Below are 21,521 nucleotides of genomic sequence, written 5' to 3'. Positions count from 1 at the left end.
GTGTGTGTGTGCGTGTGTGGGGGTGTGTGTGTGCGTGTGTGCGCGTGTGTGTGGGTGTGTGTGTGTGTGCGTGGGTGTGTGTGGGGGTGTGTGTGTGCGTGTGTGGGGGTGTGCGTGTGCGTGTGTGCGCGTGTGTGGGTGCGTGGGTGTGGGGGGGTGTGTGTGTGTGTAGGTGTGTGTGTGTGTGACATACAGTAATGTATAAGTGGAAATGCTCTGAGTATGTTAATAGATTAACATAGCACATTTTTTCACTTATTCACCTTAGTTTCCTATGCTCCTGTATCTACTACAGGTTAAACTCCTGCTTCATTATAACATACAAGATGAGTTGTCATAAACCAGAAAATGCATTTTATCCCATGTTATGTTTACATACCAGCTGAAGTACCTTTGATGGGATTAGAATCACTAAAGATGTGCTTTAGCCAGCCTGGGAAGCTGCTAGCCGGGAAACTGTGTGGGGATTTATACATTTTTGATGCAGCATGGGGAGGAGTAAAACTCTGAAAAGGCTGCGTGACCTACTTAGGAGCATGGATTCAGACAGCCCGTCATGACACAAAGGAGGGATCTTTCAGTGTCTGTGTGACATGCAGAGCAGCGCACAGGCCTGTTCATTTGGGCCTCCTCGTGCGTCGCTCACGTTTTCCATCAGTGTGGCCAACCCCACCCCTCTCTTTTATTAAAGTGCCTCTTCATAACATTGTGTTGTAACTCTCCAGTCTCCAAATCCACTCAGGTGACCCTACACACATCCAGAGAGAGCTCCACTCACAGGCTGCTCCTCTTCTCACTGCCTCTCAACCAAAAATGCAATTTTCTGTGCGACATGGCCTTGTACACAAATTAATTTTCTTTGCAGCGTAGCCTCTTGCTCCCTCCCTTTTTCATCACCTTCACCTTCTTTTTCTCTGTTACTATGGTAACACTGTGTTATACGTCAGCTTCTCAAACAAGCAGACAGCGCTGTCCACCACATTCCGTTGTTACTGGTGACACACCTCAGACCAGTCACTAAGCTATTCATTACTAACAGGAGGCACTTGCATTGAAGGCTTTAAGTGGAGAATTCATTTGTGCTGGAAATGAGCCATTGTGAGGTCCTGACCACCTGGTTGGATGGACGCTCTGATTGATGAGTGCTGTGAGCACTGTTGGCATGGCCCAGCACTGCTTAAATATGCACTGGCAGAGCAGGCTCTGTGCAGGATCTGTGTGTTGGCATATAATTGACTGAAGATGGCTGCTACATAAAACATATGGTTATGATGACAAAAGCACAGCACTGTATGTGTTACAAGCATCCTTCAGTTTCCAATAATCTATACATTACTCTTGTGTCAAGGGGGTTTCAACTATTATTAAGAAACACATTTACTTTTGTGAGCCCAGTCCATCAAAAGCATCCTCTAGATGATTAACTTCCAAATGATCTAAATGGAGAAGAATGCTGGAGTATTGGTTTGGAAAATGGCATATGATGTAACACAGACGCCATAGCAACTTCACAGCTGCAAAACTGAATGACTGCACGAAAAAAAGTGGCTGAGTGGTGATGTTGATTAAACTGAAAGTGTTAGGAGGGAGTTAAATATAACTGGAGTATGAAGGCCTAGGTCAGGAATGCTGGGAGTTTGTTGTGCTGTAACTAGATTGATGTGATGGACAGAGGAATCTCTTGGCTGCAGAGGCGCACTACAGTAGACAGTGGGACCCATGGGGATTTATAGAAACTGGTCACTTTAATGTATCCTCCAAACATATCACAATTTGGCTAGAAGATCACTGGCAGATAATTTAACTCTTGTCACTAAGGGATTAGTTTCATCACTCTGTGTTTCAGCTGTTCTCTGCCAGCTCTGCCACAGCTATACTCTACAGATTGTTTGTCTGTCATGGTGTCTGTTCAATATGACTTTAGCAGTGTAGACCAATTTGGGTCTATCTCTTTTTATATTATGTTTGTATTTTCTGTGCCAGAATTGTGTTTGGCATTGAATTTCAAAGTGTGCACTACCTGGCAGCATGCAGTCCCAGTCAGGGGTGTAGCTGGGCCCTGGGAGACCATCTGCACTACATGTTCTCTATATGAAAATTGCACATAACAGAATTTGTGAGGGCCCCTCCCAGCACTGGGGCATGGGTAAACGAGTCCCCTTTATGCCCCTGATCCTAGTTATCCGGGTAGCCATCTGAGCTCTCCAGGAAGCAGCGATATAGTGGCTGCAATAACAGGAGCCAGACTGCAGATACAGGGCAAGCTGCCATCACTCAGACTGTGGCAGGGGTTTAAAAGGCCAGAGGAGGATCCTTGAAATCTTCTGTGTGAACGGAACCTGCAACACGAGACAGAAAAACGACTGCCACCAAATGTAGACATCCAGCTTCATCAGTGTGTACTCTCCCAGCCCCAGTCCTCTAGTGCTCTGTCTCTAAATGTGCCATACACAACCCTCTGGACATCTTAATCTTTTAGCTCATTTATAAATTTTTCGGTTAATACTTATAGTTATCTCTTAAATAATGTGTACTCTCTAACCCTCTATTTAGTTGTTGTTTCTTTCTCACCTGCCAAATCTACTGTGACCTTTACAGGCAATGTGTATGCCTTTTCCACAGGTATAAAAACGGAAAGGTTTGCACCACATTTGGGAATTACTGGATCCCTCATCAACATATTGCGGATGATAACTTATGCAACAAAAACTATTATTAAAGGAGGTGGTGGGTGTTTTACTTCTGTGGGGTATTAACTGCTGTAACATATTTAAATCACCATGTTACCTTTTATTGTTTTGAAAATGCTCTACTTGCTAAAAAGAAGGTATTAACAACAGTTTCATTTTCATTTTTGACTGTCTGAGTCTCCTTCTTTTGCTCTCTGTGCTAAAGAAACTACTGCACATCACGTCAGGTTTTTCAAGTCGTTGTGTAGTTTTGTACATGCTTTTGTAAATTTATGGAGAATTGTCATGTGGAAGCATGGGTGACATAGGTTTGTGGATGGAGCATTGCACAGAATCTTACAGCTAACCGTAAGGAGGGCTCAAATAGGGCCTGGGAGAGATTGATAAATTACTGAAACTTGCATGAATGATATCTAAAACCTCTTCAGGCATGTTTTTGAGCGAACAACAATGCATAATACCCTATCTTTAAAGAAACATACATTTTTAAAGCAGCGCTACTTGAAAATTAAAGCAATAACAACACAATTACTTTTGAAAACATTATATGAAATGTTTTAATAATATAAAAATAGCAAACATCTCTATCGCTTAATATTTTGTCACATCTATTGCACTGAATGCTCTGTCGCTCCTCTGTGCAGATAATATTTTCACACGAGGCAGTCTTTGAGTTTGAGCTTATGATCCTAGTACCTCCATGTCAAGTCATCGGTAAATCCAGTTTGTTTGATGGCAGATTTCTTATGACATCACACCGGGCCCCTCTGTTGCCCCCCTTTCTGCACAGCTCTGTGTTCTGCATGAGTAAATGTGTGTGTGGCGGCGGGACTCAGCTTGCTGATTTGTGTGCAGTAATCTGCCATTAAAGCAAGGACAGGTGCAGCTGCCTGTGTTTGTGGCTCTAACAAGGCATTTCATCATGGTTAACTTGGCTTACATCCGCTCCTGTTCAGATTATGTTTCATACATACGCCTAAAGACATGTCTGAACACCATCAGTATTGTTTTATTATATTTTGTTGTTAATTTAGTCTTCTTTTAGTATTTATTTATTTTGTATGTATAAATAGGAAGAACTACAGATTTGACCTTTGTATCCTAACCACCATTTTTGTGGTGTATTTGTAACCATCCATCTATTTTTCATCTGCTTATCCGGGGCTCCAGACTTCCCCCATCCCAGACACTTCATTCAGCTCCTCCGATGGCACCCCAAGCCATTCCCAGGCCAGCAGAGTGTCCCTCCTGCATGTCTTGGGTCTCCCCCATATAATAGCTCTAACCATCATACTAAACTGCTCAAATGCACAATAAGATCTATTAAAAAATGTTATCCCAAAATTCTGGTAATATACTTTTTTATTTATGTGGCTTGTATAAACTCTCACAATGATCTATGTTTGTGGTGAAAGTGTACCATGTTGTATAGTTGTGTAGTCTTAATACAGTATTTCTCTATCATCTCACTGTGTGGCAGGCAGCACTAACAGACAGTGTATTGAGTGAGTGATTTATCACTGGCACAATAACAGTGGGCTAATGTCATTGTGCAGTGATGAGTCAATACGAAATACTCTGAGCTGCGTTCTGTAAAGTTCACCATGAAGCGAATGTAATGGAGACAATGTCTAGAGCAGGAAGCGTCTGTCCCATCAGTAATATTGTCTGAAAGGTAAGGGCCCTGGTGCAAACTCCAAATGCCAAACTGTCAAGGAGACATTATGTACAGTAACATGTTCTGAGCACTGAGCACAAAGAGGCTGCATTCCCGACCATATGTGGTAACTAGTATGAAAGTACAAGTATCTGTATCTGTGTACTTTAACTGTTATTCTTTGCACCTATATGCAAAGTACAGACAGCATGCAGAAAGTTGGCCATTTCTCTAACTGGACAATGATTACTATGGGCGTTAACCCAATTGATTCACTTTAAACTGCCTCCAAGTGCCAGTGATTCGATTTCCATGTGATCCAGTCAAAAATGCAGTGTGTTAGTGATTTTTTGTAGCAGGGTTTTATATAAATATTGATTTTACACTTGTTTGAACATGCCCGATACGGTGTCCTTTAAATTAAAAAGATTTGTGACTTTATTTTACGATGAGAGCTGAATAGTAAATAATGATTGTCTAAGAGCAAGTACTGCCTAATGAGTGTCTAAATATAGCCATCTGTACACAGTCCTGGAGCGACATCCATATCTGGTGCACAAAGTGTGGATTTGTCACACGGTTGGCATGACAACTCTGTGGTCAAAACGCAGTGAACAGCTTCGACAGATTGTGTGCATGTGAGCCCATCTGAAGTCCAACAGGATGGAGCATGTTAGGAAACAGCTTCTGTTCATCTCCCACTAACGGCCACACATTCCACTTTAGTATGACGATGATTAACTGTTCACTGCCACTCATTTGGTTTTATAAGCTCCATAACCTTCTGTATGCGGAGATGAGCAGACAGGGCTGGATGTCTGCAGACAAGCGCACACGCCTGCTGTTTCTGTTTATGAAACTGTAAAGTGGTTTATCTGCCATGAAGGGTGTGGAGGAACATTACCGTTACCACCTCTAGGACATTGTCAGGGAGCGCAATAAATCAGCTTAAAACTGTGATATCACCCAGCTCTATTGTACTGACAATGACATCTCACAGCTCACATACACATTCTGTTGCATGGTAACCAGAGGAATGTTTGACCAGCCTTTGTATCTTATGGTCAAGGAAATACAACGGTTTGGAAAAGGCTTTGTAAATGGTCTATGCATGTTATCGTTTCAGAAGGAGAGCAGGGACAGATTAGCTCTGGCTTTATGTCTTTTCTTTTACAAGAATCCCGCCTGTGTGCTTCAATAATCTTTCACCTTCTTAAAGCTATGGGATTGTTAAGTGAAGATGTTATAACCGAATACTGTCTACTTTTGGGTTCAATGGAATTCCAGCCTCATTCCGCCCCCTGCCTGTCTCCGTGGAAATGTAATTGCATGAAATGTTCCACAGTATGACATGAAATTTATCCATCTTTCATGTATTCAGTCAAAGGTGTTTTCCGTGCTGAATGAACTTTAAAAACATGCATTCTCGAGCAGGCTTATCTTTTCACTGATCTGAGCCTGACCTGCAGGCCCTCCACCAAAGAGTTAGTGCACCGTAAAACTTCAAAACTGCACAAAAACAATAAATAGACTCTGGTTTTGCTCTACAATATTGGCAGTTTTTCTCCCTGATTTTTAATTTTATTCGTTAGAAGGTTCAGACAAAGTTCCTATTTATTCAGTTCGTTGGGTTAGTTGGGTTAACGGCACAATCCCATTGTATAAAAAAATAACCTCACCTGGATCTTTGTACTAGTTTTTATTTTGTGTGAATAGACCCAATGACAGAAATATTATATTATCTATAGTTCTGTTTCTTTTTATACTTAAACAGTCTGTTGTCCAGTGTCAACATCTGCACTACAAATAGAGTAACTATAACATCATATTGTATTGCTTTAACTGAAGGCTCTTATTGTAACACAAGTTTGAAATCACAAGTAGAGTCTTGCACATCCTAAAAGGACATTGAATTTTCTTTTCAATCTCTAGTACTGAGGCGTATTGTGCTGCATCTTGGTGGGAAATCTCATTCATCTGCCGTCCGATGGCTAACAAGGTCAAATGACTCTCAAGATGAGACGGCCCGTGTCAGAGGCACAAACACACAGCACACCTGCCATTCAGGCTGCAGCCTCTGCAGCTGCACACCGCACCCTGAATGGAGCCGCAATAATACAATACTGAGGGCCAAGTGTTTACTGATGATAGGAATATCATTATACACTGTGGAAATCAGGAAATCACAGCTAAACTCAGTTAGCCAGCTCATGTGGCAATCAATAGAAACCTACACACTTTCTCTTTGATTTCACTCTCTCTCTTTAGACACTCTTTTTCTCCAGTTGCTATAGTGACATGAATTGGCTGCATTCTGCAGCAGTGGATCAGAGCGGGGGCTTGCAGCTTGAGAGCTGTATTGTTTTACATGAGACTTTGAATAGATGCATATAGACAGGGCTGCAATTATGCAGGGTGACAGTACTCCCTGAGTATAAGTTAAATGGTATTTAGTGTCAGGTCATTTCTATCAACTACATTACACTGTATACATAACTGAAAAAAAAGCTTCAATGTCTTTAAAGTAACAGAAAACAGTATAATACTCGGTCTTTGTTACACTGTATATACAACCTGGCTCATTGTTTCACAAATCTAAAGTAAACTCTCTTTACTCCACAGTGTGACAACGCCAAGGGACTGCGGGCCTTTTTTGATGCCATATGCTACGGCCCCAAACACCTGATGATATTTGGAGGCGTCTGCCCGTCTGTGACCTCCATCATCGCTGAGTCCTTGGAGGGATGGAACCTGGTGCAGGTGGGTTGGCATATATTATTATTTGTCATCTTTGAGAATAACACCTTTGGTGCCACTTTTGTATGTCTAGAATAAAACACCTGTGTTACACCACCACACTGTAAGAGCCTGGTTTATGCAGGATGATCTTAAACAGGATTCTTGTTGAGATATAGACAGCTATGTTCTTATGAGAGAATGAGTCACTAGGCAACTTCACTGTGCTCAAAATAGCTTCAAGTTGTTCTCGGGATCATTAACACACATTTATAATGAAGAAAAAAGCCTGGTTGATGATGAAGGCCTTTTGTTTGAAGTCATTATGTTGCATGATATGTTAGGAGACATTTCAACTCATGTGTCCGTTGCTCTAGTTTGTTTCATTCCTCAGACCACACAGTTTTGACACATTTATTCTCATTAGACTAAACAGTCTTTCAAACAATAATACATCAGATATAGCCTGGGTTTGTGGGGCACCCACATGAACAGATGGTATTTTAAAATAGTCTATGCCAGAGGCCTGTTTCAGTGTCTGTCCAGGGCAAGAAGAGGATTCATCTGAACTGAAAGTGCTTTCTTCACCAGCTTGCTTGGTTGTGTGCATACACTTGCTTGTCCCAGTGCCGAGTTGAAGTAAAATGACGGAGAGCAGAGGAAAATGGTGGATAGAAACATGGCTGATGGACAGATGGCGCCACATGGATGGAGGCAGTGACAGAGGAACAGGGTGATGGCAGCAAACACTGAGCTGAAAAGTGGGATTCAAAGAAACGCTGCGAGAGGCAGCTGTGTTTGTGAGCAGCCATCAGCACAAATGCCTCTGATTGCACTATTTTATTTTCCACACACAATGCTTTGGTTTGGCAGCCATGTGGCAGCAGTGTGATTAATCTTGTGTTTTCCTCACATGACTTGGGTAAGAAAGCTTTTGGCACAGATCTGAAAGTAGCTGGCACAGGTATCTGTTCCCACCAAACACGCCGGTATTGAGTGTAAGTTATGAGTGGCCCTCCGGCTCTCCGTACTAAGCTCTAGTTTGTGTAAATGGCTCATTGACTGTCAGGAAGTGGCCCCAGCGAACCCCTTGGCCTTCATTGGCCCCTTTATTAGCAGGGCCACTGTTCATTTTCAGCCACATTGAGTATGTTATGAACAATTATCCTTCTCAATCTTTTTATTGAAAGACATAAGAGAGTTCCTTTTTATCTGTTAGAAACAAACAGTGAAAGGAAAAACACATTTAATATTAAGCACAATGATATGAGCAGTCATTTTAAAGCTGTAATTGTTTTGTGTCTTCATGACATATTTAAACCTAATCTACATGATAAGAAATGGAGTGAGGCTCATTGTCATTAAGGAGAAGACATAAAGCAAATATCGACGTGGATTTGAAGCCTGTTTTTCTTGGATACTTGCTCTATTGATCACCAGGTCTTCATTAACTGGTTGTTTGGGTAAAGGGCACTTTAATCACAGTCACCTTGTGTTTGTTTGAAACCTGCACACACATAGGGTCCCCTTTACCATTTGGTTCTTTCACCCTCCTCACAGAGTGCTTCACTCTTTCAATAAAACATGTGACACTGTCGTATTCTGCCTTGCTTACGTCAGAGCCTCCTGTGCACTTCATCAATCTTTCATTACTTTCAAAGTTTAATCTAAAACTGTGCACAAGACTGGATAGTGAGAGTACATATGTCTTTATAACTCTCAATATCTCTCCAAACCCATGTCTGTGTGTTTGCCACAGCATTCGTCTTTAATGAAAGCACTTTTATAGCCTATATAGGTGGGATGTTTGTTTGGAATTTTGTCAGATAAGTAGCAGAATTTGAAATTGTTACATTGTAATGCATGAAAAGATGAAATTGCATGTCATCTTGTGTCTGTGTATCTCTTTCTTGTGCTCAGGGGAATACAGGCAGAAAGAAGGTATTAATTACATGCTAGCAAGAGCTAATCAGATGTTTTTGTCATGAGCGCTGCCTGTGCGGGTAGACTGCAGCAACCCAAACTGTCGCATTCACAAACTGTTGTACCTATTCCCACTGCAGAATACATAAAACCAAAACACATCATAATTAACTCATTAACAACATTTGTTGAATGCAAACCATTAGCAGCTTAGATGTGATGTTGCAACTGTTGGTGTCATATTGAGGAAACATGATCCTTCATGGGCACTCAGTGAGAGTACGAGATTTGACTATTTTCTTGTGTGCTGTGGAGCTAATTGGAGTGAATGAGTGTCTGCCACCATCTCGTGAACACCCCATTTTTAGACACAAATCACACACATATGCAGACGTTCACGCATTCTGTGAGTGGGGGCAAATTTGCAGTTTTGGGATACTTGAGAATTCACACTCAAATACCACACTGAGATTAGTGTTTATTTTTATTTATTTATTCAATGAGACAAGGACAGTGCACAATACATTTACCTGGACAGGAGAGATGCATTGTACCAGGTTATAGTATTAATGCATATTTCCACCGTGAGATTCCTCCATTGTTTGTAATTTAGATCAAAAGGAGCTTTTGTTTCACAGATAATACATTGAATTGTATTTTTGAAAATCCATGAGCCATTTTATTATTTACTTGATTCTGCCCATTTTGGTAAGACCCTTTGAAACCTTGTTTAAACAAAGCAGTGTTTGGATATCAAAGAACAGCTCCATTACAAGCCATTAAAACCAGAGGGGCTGCTGCAGAGTGAGGCTAGTGGATCGATACAGGGCAGTTTAACTGTCTGACACAGCTCACTAATATCTGAAACATCAACTCCCTGTCTTCTGAAAGCTGAGGAGGAGGGGAGCCCCGACCAGGAAACTCACAGAGGAAGTGGAGTGAACGAGGGCTCCAAGTGGCTCTGAGTGCTTTCAGGACTTTCCATTCTTTCTCCCTGTACATATTGCACTCTCAGCCTGTATTAACAATTTTATCTTTTGAAAATGTATAAATGACTTTTTCAGCTATAGGAGAATGCAGTTTCAGGGGAGAAAGCTTTAGCCGCTGTGTGTCATGATAGGCTCTCTCAGAATTTCCATTGGCTGTGGTTAGGTTTGTGGTTAGCCTCACCCTTTAAACCATGTCAGCACTGATGTTTTATGAAGTTCATTGGGACTTCACTGTTACTGACTCCTCTCATCACAAGAAAGATGTGTCCACACTCATGAAAACCTTGAAAATGTTGAGTAAAATACAATATACTAACTAAAAATAATTACATAATCTATACAAACATGCTGAGATATGAGTACTGCTGGCCTAAACTGTAGAAGCCTCCCAGTGAAGTTCAGTGTTTTCCAACTAGGTGCCAGTGAATTAGCCCTGGTAAAGGTAAAGTCAGGTGAACTTCACTGTCCCCGAGAGGCACGTTGTCTTGGGCTCCGGTGCCACTTTAGCTGCATGGCACAGGACTGCACACACAGACACAAACACAGAACATTACACAGATAGATACAATTCACATCCATATGATCCAAGCAATATCTGCTTCCTGGTTAAAGATTGCACCAGGTCAACAGGTCATGCCATCACAACCATCAAAACGTACTATGAGACAACACAACCATTATAGAAGGCTTTTTTCATAATGAATAAACATTTATGGAGAATGATTCAGGCTTAATTAATGGATTGGCACTATTAAAATTGTAATTATTTTAAATAGTTACCTCAAACTGCAATACTATATATATTATATATATTTTTATTGTAAGACAGGACACCCTCTGCAGTCTTAACAGACAAAAAATGATATGACTCATAGTGCATTGGGTTTGGAAAAGTATGTTTTATATATAAATGTCCTGAGTTGCAGTAAGCCCGGCGCAGCTCAGTTTAAAATTTTAATTCAATCCTTTTAGTGGTTTGCAAGCAGCAGGGCCTGAGAGACAAAGCAGAGCTAGCTCATGAGCCATGTGGAATCAGCTGCCCCTGAATGCCTCTGCACACCTCTATCCTCATGGCGTAGTCTTAGTTAGTGCAACCCCACTTTGTTTATGAAGTGATGAACCAAAGGATAATGTGAAAATGGGGCAGTGTGCTCTCACTAACTCGCAGGTACATGCATTCTCAGCTCATGGAAGCATTAAACGAAGAAATACCCCTGAGGTATTAAAAGCACTAGGTGTTAGGCCTGCTGAGTGCCGCCTCTGTCTACATGTAAAAGCATTTACCCTTCACTTTCAGTCGAAAAATGTGTCTAATTGACCACATGAACTCTGTTTTGACATTTGAATCACTCAATCAGTGTAAAATTGAGCTTTTAAATGAAAAACTTTGCATAATTCAGCCCGTCCTTTTCTAACTGTATTCTATTAGGGAACAGTGGTCATAGTCACAGGTCTGAATGAGAGAGGGAGTGAGAGAGGAGGGGAGGGAGGGAGAGAGGGACGAGATGAGGGAGGGAGGAACAAGATGAGAGAGGAGGAGAGGGAGGGAGGGAGAGAGGGAGGAACGAGATGAGGGAGGAGGAGAGGGAGGGAGAGAGGGAGGAACGAGATGAGGGGGGAGGAGAGGGAGGGTGGAAGGGAGAGAGGAAGGAGATTAGGGAAGAGGAGAGGGAAGGAGAGAGGAGGAGAGGGAGGGAGGGAGGAACAAGATGAGGGAGGAGGAGAAGGAGGGAGAGAGGAGGAGAGAGAGGGAGAGAGGGAGGAACGAAAAGAGAGAGGAGGAGAGGGAGGGAGAGAGGAGGAGAGGGAGGGAGGGAGAGAGGAGACATAGATTGGGAGGATCAAAAAATAGTGATAGTGATAGTACGAGCTTTGGAAAGGGGTTACTAGCTGTAAGATTCTCTCTTAACAATGACTGTGTTACATGGTGGAGCGTGCGGAGTCCCACCTTATTCCTTCACCTCAGTTTACTCTCACTTCATGGTTGGTGAAGTGGCACAGATATGGCTCCTCTCAATAGCTGATTGAGCAGGAAGTTAATGATCATGAGCTGTGGAATCTCATTGGCTGCGTTACCTGATATTTGCTGCTCGATAGGTTAACACCAACAGGGGTCAGCACTTCCTGTGGTGGAGCGACATGCATTTTTAAAGAGACAGTAGCGCCAATAGCGATGGGGCGCCGGCAGTCTCCCTCTGTGTTCGGAAGCACACGTAAACACAGCGTGGATGACCTTTAGCTCCAATAAACAACGTTAAATATGGATAAGGACATAATTGAAAGTAACCACCAGTACTTTCTTCTTCTCTTCAGCCTCCCACTCACACAGTCACAAGTTTTAGATGCCAGAGCTCGCCACACATTTACAGACTTACTATTACTAATAATAATAATGCTGACATTTGCAACATCCAAGTTGAGAAGTCACACTGGTGTCGCAACTGGCTTGGATAGCAAATGTGTAAATTCTGAGGTCCTAAGTGTGATAATTAGTACCTCTATGGACTAGAATCTCTCTGTGTTTCTGTTCTGTTTCATAAATATCTAAAATCCAATAGACTTTTGCTTAGTTTGCACAGAGCAGTAACACGAAGAACACAGCGACATAGAGAGCAGTGAGAGTGATTGGGTCTGATGGCAGTGATCCTAGTTTTCTACTGCAGAGGTGAGCCTTGATTCCAGATACTGCAGTGGCATTCCCAGTTCCCACCGCAGACAACAGTGGAAGTAATCAGCCTAATTGTTGTAATTATGGGGTAAGCAGTGAACCCAGGAACACACGACTCTGCCTCGACGTCAGGGATAAAGGTTTCTTCTGTGCTTTTACCTGTGTTTTATTTAGATAGAATATAGTGCTGCAACTTTTCTGGTTTTGGCATTATATTTATCTTCGTGTTTTTTTTTTTTTTTTTTCATTTAAAATTCACCTCAGTTACCTGTGTTTTTAATTAAAGACGACCTGTGGTGCTTGTGCCTGTTATACAGTTATAATCTATAACACCCATGGATCATTATGTTGATCTGCAGTGTGGCGTCTTGAAAATAAGTGATTCAAGATTGCTCAAACATGCACAAATCACTCCAAAAACTACTTCGAGAGAGGAAATGGGAAGGGGAAACAACTATAACATCAATTTTGCATAATAGGTCTGCTTCAAAAAAGAAAAAAAACATGCATCCTTACTGTGAGCTAAGTCCTCTCCACAGATCTGACATACAACATTTTAGGTAAAGCGATAGCATTTCCAAAGAGACGAGCAGGTGGCAGACTCTCCTCCAGGATAGTTGCAAAGTGTGCCTTTAAGAATGAAACAATAACTAGTCAAATAAGTAGGTATTTATTTGTTGTATAACTGTAATCATTGCGTTTGTGTTGCTAAACTAGTCTTTAGTTGTGGCTCTAGTGTTGGTTACAGTGAAGTCAAATACAGCGACTGGCCGGTGTCACGGGGCTCTGGGGTCTTTCATGTTTCCAGCCACCTCCCCTCAGACCTCAGCCATGTCACAGACACAGCTCAGGAGATAGACTTTTAAACATTTACTCTCCTCTTTCAACTCGCCATTTGGCCCCTGCAGGCGTCTGGAAATTGAAAAGTGAGGGAGAGTAAAAGAAAGTTCTGAGAGATAGGAGACAGGTTTCTTTAGACCTGAAGAGACTTTGTATTACGGCCATAGTAAGATCCAGGGCTCTTCTTTCTCACTAGTCAATGGAGTGGCTCACTGCTGATGTTATCACTTAGTATCTTTGAACATTTATATTGAAGTTATATGGAAAGTATAGTTCACTGAAATGACTTCCCAGATCTGCAGTTGTGTCGCAGTTTTCAAAGCTGAAGCGGTTCCATAGTCACTATTCGACGAGTAATTGAAAATCTATGGCTGATTGACTCAAGCACATGGTAATTAATTTTCCCTTAGTGGCCATGCTCTGAGCCCTGTCTCCTGTGTATGCGGGGTACATAGAGTGCAGTTACAGATTGACAATATCGAGCAGTTCACCTAGAATCTCTCATATTAGTTTCTCCCAGATGCCCTCCCTAATGCTATCATTAAATCAGCCTAAAGATTACAGTTCCCAAGTGGCTGCATTGCACAGATATGTTTTCTTCAGATTTATCATGTGTGCATCATCTCCATGTAAGTGAATATACAGCCAGGCCAAGATGAGTAGCCTAATACAAAACTGTTCAAGGTGCCTTTTGCTGTAGAGCTGCGTTTATAGCAACCAAACAGTTGATCAGCAGAGCGATACCTGTAAATGTTTGGCACCTGTCCATGTATTAAGCCACAGAGCAATTACTCAAGGGCGTTTCTGACAAACTTGAGGTGGAGTTGAGGAAGCAGAGTCTACAATGGCTTTAAAAAACAAAGTAATTCCATATTTTCTCTTTGTAGATGAGTCTTGTGGTGGTGTGTTGGAGAACATATCGGCCTAAGCATAAACCCTTTTCGAGTATTTAGTATCTATAATTTACGTACAGCAATATTGATCTAAAACAGCTTAATAATAGAAGCAGGTCCATTGTTCAAAACTGCAGAACTGAGAGTCTCTTTATAGTGAAATGTCACCGTAGCAAGCAGCAGATTCCTTCATTTGTGTTTGTTTCATGTGTTTTTATTTTTGAAAAACATTTTTAACCGTACATGTATGACCAGGACAAATCACAAGTAAGCACAGAGTAATGGCTGGAGATAAAAGAAGATTTCTGCGCACTTGAATCCAGGACAATGTAGGATTATTGAAATTCAGCTGTGAGTATGCCAATGATGAAGGAACACTGCTTTATAGTTAAAAGCTGATAAGTTGATTTTACATTATGTCCCCTTTAAGGTTTTGTTAAATGTATTGATACAAGCAGCTCCTTGCAAACAAAACTACAGAAAACAACATCCCCAAACCAGAGTGGCACAATGACATCCTAAGAGACAGGGATGCAGAAAGATAATGGGCCGTCTCACATTGAGGGACCTTGGTGGAGGCTGTGTCTTGGAGATGAGTTGCAGATATCCACGCAGCATGCTGAGTGTGAGAACAGCATTGACATGACAGACACGTCCACAGCCAGGGTCGTATGGCTCTATACAATCATGCTTAGACATGAGCGCTCGCCTTTACCTGCAGGGCTCAACTCACATTAGATAGTGTTTATGGAGCTTTGAAATGTGACGCTATATTGGTGTTAGGGAATACTACCACCTCATATCTTCACCTTCATCCGACATTCAGCATGCGAGCATATGTGCTCTGTCTGTGCTAGTGCTAATGGAGGCTTAGCTATAGTGTGCACATATATACTCTAGAGCAAGGTTAGAGCTCCTTTAGTGATCATAAACATGTGGAACTCTTTTAATATTTCACATAATTTATTATCATTATTAGAGCTATGCTTTTTTGGAATCTAACATTGTTTCTGTATTTATTTTTGTAGGTTGATGTGGTCTTGTGGGTTTATTATAGTGTGAAATATTCTGTTTCTGTGTGTGTGAAGTGGATTGTGGACAAAGAGGTGCACAGGGGTCTTGGGGCGGAGTGACAGAAAGATGGAGTATGGATATTGGGCATGTTGTGTTGCTGTAATGGTCGTTTTAACAACAGGTCAGATACAGCACAATGAGACACGAGCCCTTTGACTTTGTGATCATAAATCTACCTTATATATGACTGACAGTTGTTTTTAATGACTGACTGAGTTTAAAAAGGAGCTTTCATCTGCCTTTAGCCAAGGGGCTGCATGGGAAAAGCAAAAACATCAGAAAATAAACAATTCAATTTGCATAGCAAAGCGGTGTCCTGACTAGAGTAGTTGCCAGAGGAATGGATGGCTGCTGAGCAGTGGAGAGAAATCTGCTATTCTCTCCCATTTCTTTGGAAAAAAAAACATCAAGTGGGACTTCCCCTGGGGCACGTGCACTAATGTACTCAGTGAATAACCAAAAAGGTCCTGATGCAGCCTGACAGCAAAGGAGTCTGTGGGTCTGCAGTGTGAAGAAGTGGTCTTCATGTTTGGATGCAAGATTGTACTAACATATTTACAGATGAACCTCTTCTGAGAGCATCTGCAAGTTCATTTCAGATCACACAGCTGCAAAATATAAACTTTGTTATCCCCCAAGGTAAGATTGGTCAAACAGCTGAATATATATGGCAGAAAGGATTTTGAACAATGTGTGTAAATACGTACATCATATAGAATTCAAAACACAAAAGGGCACTGAGAGTAAAAAAGATTTAAATCTTATGAACTCATAAGACGAAGACTTGTCCTGCGAGGGCAGAGGCAGTGCTGTAGAGTTGAATGTGTATGTCCCATATGTGAAATCCTGACTATACTTAAGGACTGATGGCCCTGATAAAACCTGAGGGGTAGTGCTGAATCCAGCGTCTTTAATTAGAGCCACTTCTGGGAAGCCACTTCTTTTCCCTTTTCTGTTCATGTCCTCAGGCTAATGCCACCAGGCATCTGGCACATGCTCCCTGTTTTTGGAAGCTCTTCATTAACTGTTGCCCGGGGCTGTGGTTGTAGTGGGAAAGTGTTCACCAGAACAGTCGGCCAATCAGAGCCAGCAGATTGGACACAGCGTGTAATGGCCTGACTGAGGTGGTCCAGGTTGGTCTCTGTGACAGACTATGATCCCAGTCAATACCCCGGCAATGTGCAGCCCCTGTGTTAGCTAAATGAAAGGTGTGCGATCAATGCTCCACCACTATCTGCAGCCTAGAGGAGATGTTAGCGTTCTGCCTGTGTCTATAGCTTTATATACCACAATACAAGCAACACTGGCTTCTGAAGGAAATGAAAAGAAACTTGTTTTTCATTGGGAATAGTGTCCTTGGAAAAGTCAATAAGAACATTTAACCAAGTGAATAATCAAAGGCCAAAGTACCTTTATGAAAGGGGCAGGAGCAGCTGAGGTTATTAGCTGCATGTTTTGGCTTTGAAGCAGCGTTTTTCTTTTCCTTCTCCCTGTCTTCTACATGGTGTGTCTGCTCAGTGTGCTCATGCTTTATTTATTATGGACCCTCATTAAGTATTTAATTGCGAACGCGAGGGTAAAAAGTCACATATGGAAGAGATTGGATTAAATAGATTCTCTAGAATATGGGTAAGGACATGTTCAGTGTCTGCCAACTTAAAACATAGTAATTTGTAAAAGCAGACTGGCTCCAGTTAGTTGTGCCTGCCCACTCACAACATGAATGGTCTGTGTGTGGGCTTCCCTGCTCTGCTCATCTACTTTCTATTTGAATATTATGTGCAAAAAGTGTTGACCTTACGGATGAAGGACTGATGGGTCTTTTTCTCTTTCTTTCTGTATTTTTGTGTAATTTCTACAGTTTCTTTCACTGTAACTCAACTGTTTCTGTCTGTTAGCAATAGCCTTTCCAAGTAAGCAGAGAATAAAATACCAGCTCACAAAACGTTATCCCTCCTCCCCAAAGGAATGAACGAGAGGAAAACACTGGAGCGCGAGAGGGAGGGAGAAAGCAAGAGAGAGAGAGAGAGGGAGGGAGGGAGAGAGAGAGAGAAAGAGGGAGGGAGAGGGAGGGAGAGAGAGAGAAAGAGAGCAAGAGAGAGAGAGAGAGAGGGAGGGAGGGAGAGAGAGAAAGAGGGAGGGAGAGGGAGGGAGAGAGAAAGAGAGCAAGAGAGAGAGAGAGAGAGAGAGAGGGAGGGAGGGAGGGAGAGAGAGAGAGAGAGAGAGAGGGAAGGAGAGAGAGGCAGAGAGAGAGTATGGAGGAATACAATAATGGTTTCTACAGTTCAGCATCTGCTCATTAATCATTCATAGGGAGCCAAGTGGCAGCAACAGGCAGCACAGTGAGATTTCAGGTTATGGTATCAAATCTCCATTTATAAATAGAATAGATATAGAGCCGTAGCTTTAGCGGATTTCACAAGAGCCGAGGTGCTGCTGCACTCATCTAGAGTCCAACTGAACATCACTCAAAACATCTGATAATTATCAGGAGCAGTTTTCATTAGTCCTGGTTTGGTTTCTTTCCAGATTATTAAATTAGATTATATTTGAACAACAATATAATAATAGACTGTTTATATATTATATGATAACGTCTATTAGGCATACTTTAGTCTGCATAAAATGCAACAGAATGTATTAAGGTCAGTATGTTTTTATTGAGCAGGGTTGCCAGAAAAGTTACATAGTGCACCTTTAACACATGGGTTTCTATGTGTAAAAGTAGCATTTTCATTATAGTACTAATATGAAAACAGTGATAATGGCCCATTTATTATAAAACCCAGATGATGTCCGTTTCTTTGCACAGCTGTGACAACAAACTTTTACTTTAGCTTAGAAAAACTCACTTTGCTGTTTAAGTGGACATCCTCCTCTCTTCTCTCATAGCATATCCTCTCCTGTCAATATCCCGCGCACTTTCCAACTGACCTGGATCAATACCAGATACTTTCTTTGATGCTGTTAGTTGTAGAAGTGGCTCTGCGGTGCTGCTCTCCATTCCTCCAAGATGTGGTGACAGTGGCTCTCATGAAGAATAGTGCTATAAGCTTCTGTCATGTCCCAGTTCATACACACTGGTGACAGCAGACACCTATCGATCTGCCTCATGTCCCATTTGACATATGAACAACACAGGGAGTCACAGCAGATGGGATTTCTGTCTTTAGAGAACAACAGGTTACAGTATATGACATATTTATTCATTACTTCTGACTTCTGGCTCTTATTTTCACACATCTATTGAGGCCAAGGTTTGAGCCCAAAGTCGATATACGTTTATATACCATATTTGCAATTTATATTTTATTATTATGATATTATTACTCATTTATATGTTGCACAAAATCGCCAAAGCACGTTCCAAGGCAATGACCGTGAAACTAGGCCTGTCACAATAACACATCTTAAAGGTCGATATATTGCTGAAGTAAATCTAGATGATAAACGATAATATTGAAACAAATTGATGCCACTGACACAATAACCATAAAGCAGATTTAAACCACAAAAAATATTCCTAAGGTACAATATTGCTAAAAATCATGGGCTGGAATAAATAAACAGCAAAATGAAACACTTAAGTAATGAGTCACTGAAGTTACTCACTCAAACTTTTACATCTTAAATCTCATCTTATAGCCAAAAAATAACCAAAAATTTCCCAGTAGTGCAAAGACAAAATACACATGAAAAATATTGTCACCAAAAAATACTGTATGAAAAGTTGATATAATGATTATTATGACAGGGTTACAGGAAGCTTTTCTGATTCTCATTCTGAAAATGAGCATAAAACATAAGGAAATGTTGTGGTTGTTAGCATTTTTGTGATGTATCCTTACATGTCCTTGGATGCTCTCTTCTATACCTCCCTCTCTGAGCCCCATCTCCTCTATGTTTATCTGTTACGTGGTGGGCACATCTTGTCTGGTGCCTCCACACTTGTCTGGGAGGTGGCGTTTTACAGGCGGAGGTGCAGGCTAAGCTTTGGCTCTTGCAGAGGAGCGTTGCGTGATTCTCTGAGATGTCTGTGCTCGCTGGTTTGAAATACCTGAGCTCTCGGGATGAAAGCCTCTGCATTCATTCTGCTGCACTGCACGTACCACTGCTCGCACAGGCCGAGCAGCTGTGGTACTATAGGATTTCAAGACGCTTATTCCTGGACTAAGTAGGATTTTCATCATCTGTATTATATATTTGTCTAATAATAATCATCCAGAGGTGGACTGTAATGAAGTTAAAGTAGTAAAGTACTATACATACGCACACATTTTAAGTATCTGTACTGTACTTACATACATTTTTAAGTGGATACTTTTACTTTCCTACATTTGAGAGCAGGTATCTGTACTTTCTACTCCACAAATTTTTTTAACAGGACTGAAAAGTAAAAGTATTTTTATTATTGTGTGAGACTTGCTGAAAAGACTGAGGGTTTGTTTTTAACGCGTTCGTAGTTTGAGCAAACACAAATATACAAAGAAAAACACCTAGAAAAAAAAAGATTGATTCAGTTGTCTCTGTTGGATAAAATTCAGCACAAATCTGTATCAAAATCAATACATTTGAAGCTTTATATGACCTTAAAATATGTGCGAAATACTTTTTTTTTTTTTTTTTTTTTTTAAAACAGGTACTTTAATAGTTTTTACATTTCATTTTTCCATTTACTTTTGCTTCAGTATTTTATTTTATTTTTTTCCAGTATCTGTACTTTTACTTAAGTAACAAAATTGACTACTTCTTCCACCACCCTAATAATCCCACCCAGTAGTTATTATCGTTAAATGTATATTTTTTCTTTTGTAGTTACTGATCTGGTCATAGATTCAGCTCACAAAGCACTGGGGACACACATCAATACCTCATTGTAAAAGTGCTCGCCCACCAGAGAAAACGTGCAGCTCTAGATATTCCTATAGAACATCCTTTATATTCCAACAGGACTGGGACTCTGGGACTGGGACCACTGGCTCCAGCCCACCATATTTTCCATCTCTCCCTCACGTCTGTATTAATGAGATCTGGATGTGTCCATGTGGGGTCTGCCTCTCTCCAGCTGGGCGCTCCCAACTGCGCTCCAAATGTCTCTCCTGAATATTGAATGCCGCCCGGGACCACCTCCGCGCTTCCTGATCAACAGCTCCACTATTACCTTGCCATTACTCCACACGGGGTCCTGGGGCTGAGCGCGATAGATAGGCACATAATAGGCATGGGTGGGATGGTTGTTTGAAGTTGCTCAGAACTATATCCCTTGTGGTTTGTAAGTCTTTTTTATTAGTTTGCAGTGCAGCCTTGAAGCACCTCACTTTGGGACTATATTGGGATGATTCCAATTAATTTGAAAATCAGGAAAGACCCATTTCATCAAAAGCAGCGTGTTTGCCGTAAATGTACTCATCATGTTTGCCCCTTGTGACCTCATAATCACATCCTATTGATATCACAGAAGCATACTCTGTCTCATTTGACTTTGTGAATGAAACGGCCTTTTCAATCTTTAAGAAGCAGTAGATACAAATTGTGCCTTGTTCCATGTGATTTGATTAATAGTTAATATTATAACATGTTTAGACAGTTACCAGTAAATTTATATGATTTTGGATCGACCTTTCACCACCATGATCAAACCTGACTCTATTACTAACACAAGGCATAAAGCTGTACATAATTGGCCATTGATCAGAATAATTGCCCCTTCCAGACTCCAGCTCTGAGTTTCCTCTAATGATGTGTTTGCTATGAACTGTGGCTGTCTTTCTAAATAAGTATCACATGGCTCCCAAAGACAGCAGGAGGGGAAGAGGCAATTAGACCAAAAGTAAAACTTAACTGGGAACCGGGTCATCTTCAAAACTGTGTTGCTGTAGCAACTGAGTAAATCCCGACCTGCTTTTCTCTTAAATCTCAGTCAACAAACTGCATCTGCTTTAACTGGCGACATAAAATACAAGCTCGTGTTTGTTTATCCGCCATCTTCGTGGCCACTTCATTATTCAAAGGCCAAGCAGACATTAGCGCCTAGAACCAATCAATGGCATT

General features: G+C 41.3%; 1 protein-coding gene across 1 annotated transcript in view; it reads left to right on the top strand.

Annotated features, from left to right (window-relative positions):
- gabbr2 (gamma-aminobutyric acid (GABA) B receptor, 2) overlaps positions 1–21,521 on the top strand; it is a 100,179-nt gene that overhangs the window by 17,020 nt on the left and 61,638 nt on the right. Inside the window, exon 2 of the mRNA XM_033975476.2 lies at positions 6,970–7,107. Within this exon, the coding sequence (XP_033831367.1) occupies positions 6,970–7,107 (138 nt within the window). The remainder of the gene's footprint in view (positions 1–6,969; positions 7,108–21,521) is intronic.

This window comes from Periophthalmus magnuspinnatus, chromosome 11 (genome assembly GCF_009829125.3).
Source record: "Periophthalmus magnuspinnatus isolate fPerMag1 chromosome 11, fPerMag1.2.pri, whole genome shotgun sequence".
NCBI lineage: Eukaryota > Metazoa > Chordata > Actinopteri > Gobiiformes > Gobiidae > Periophthalmus > Periophthalmus magnuspinnatus.
The sequence above is the reverse complement of the archived record's forward strand: the minus strand, read 5'-3'. Positions and strand labels throughout refer to the sequence as shown.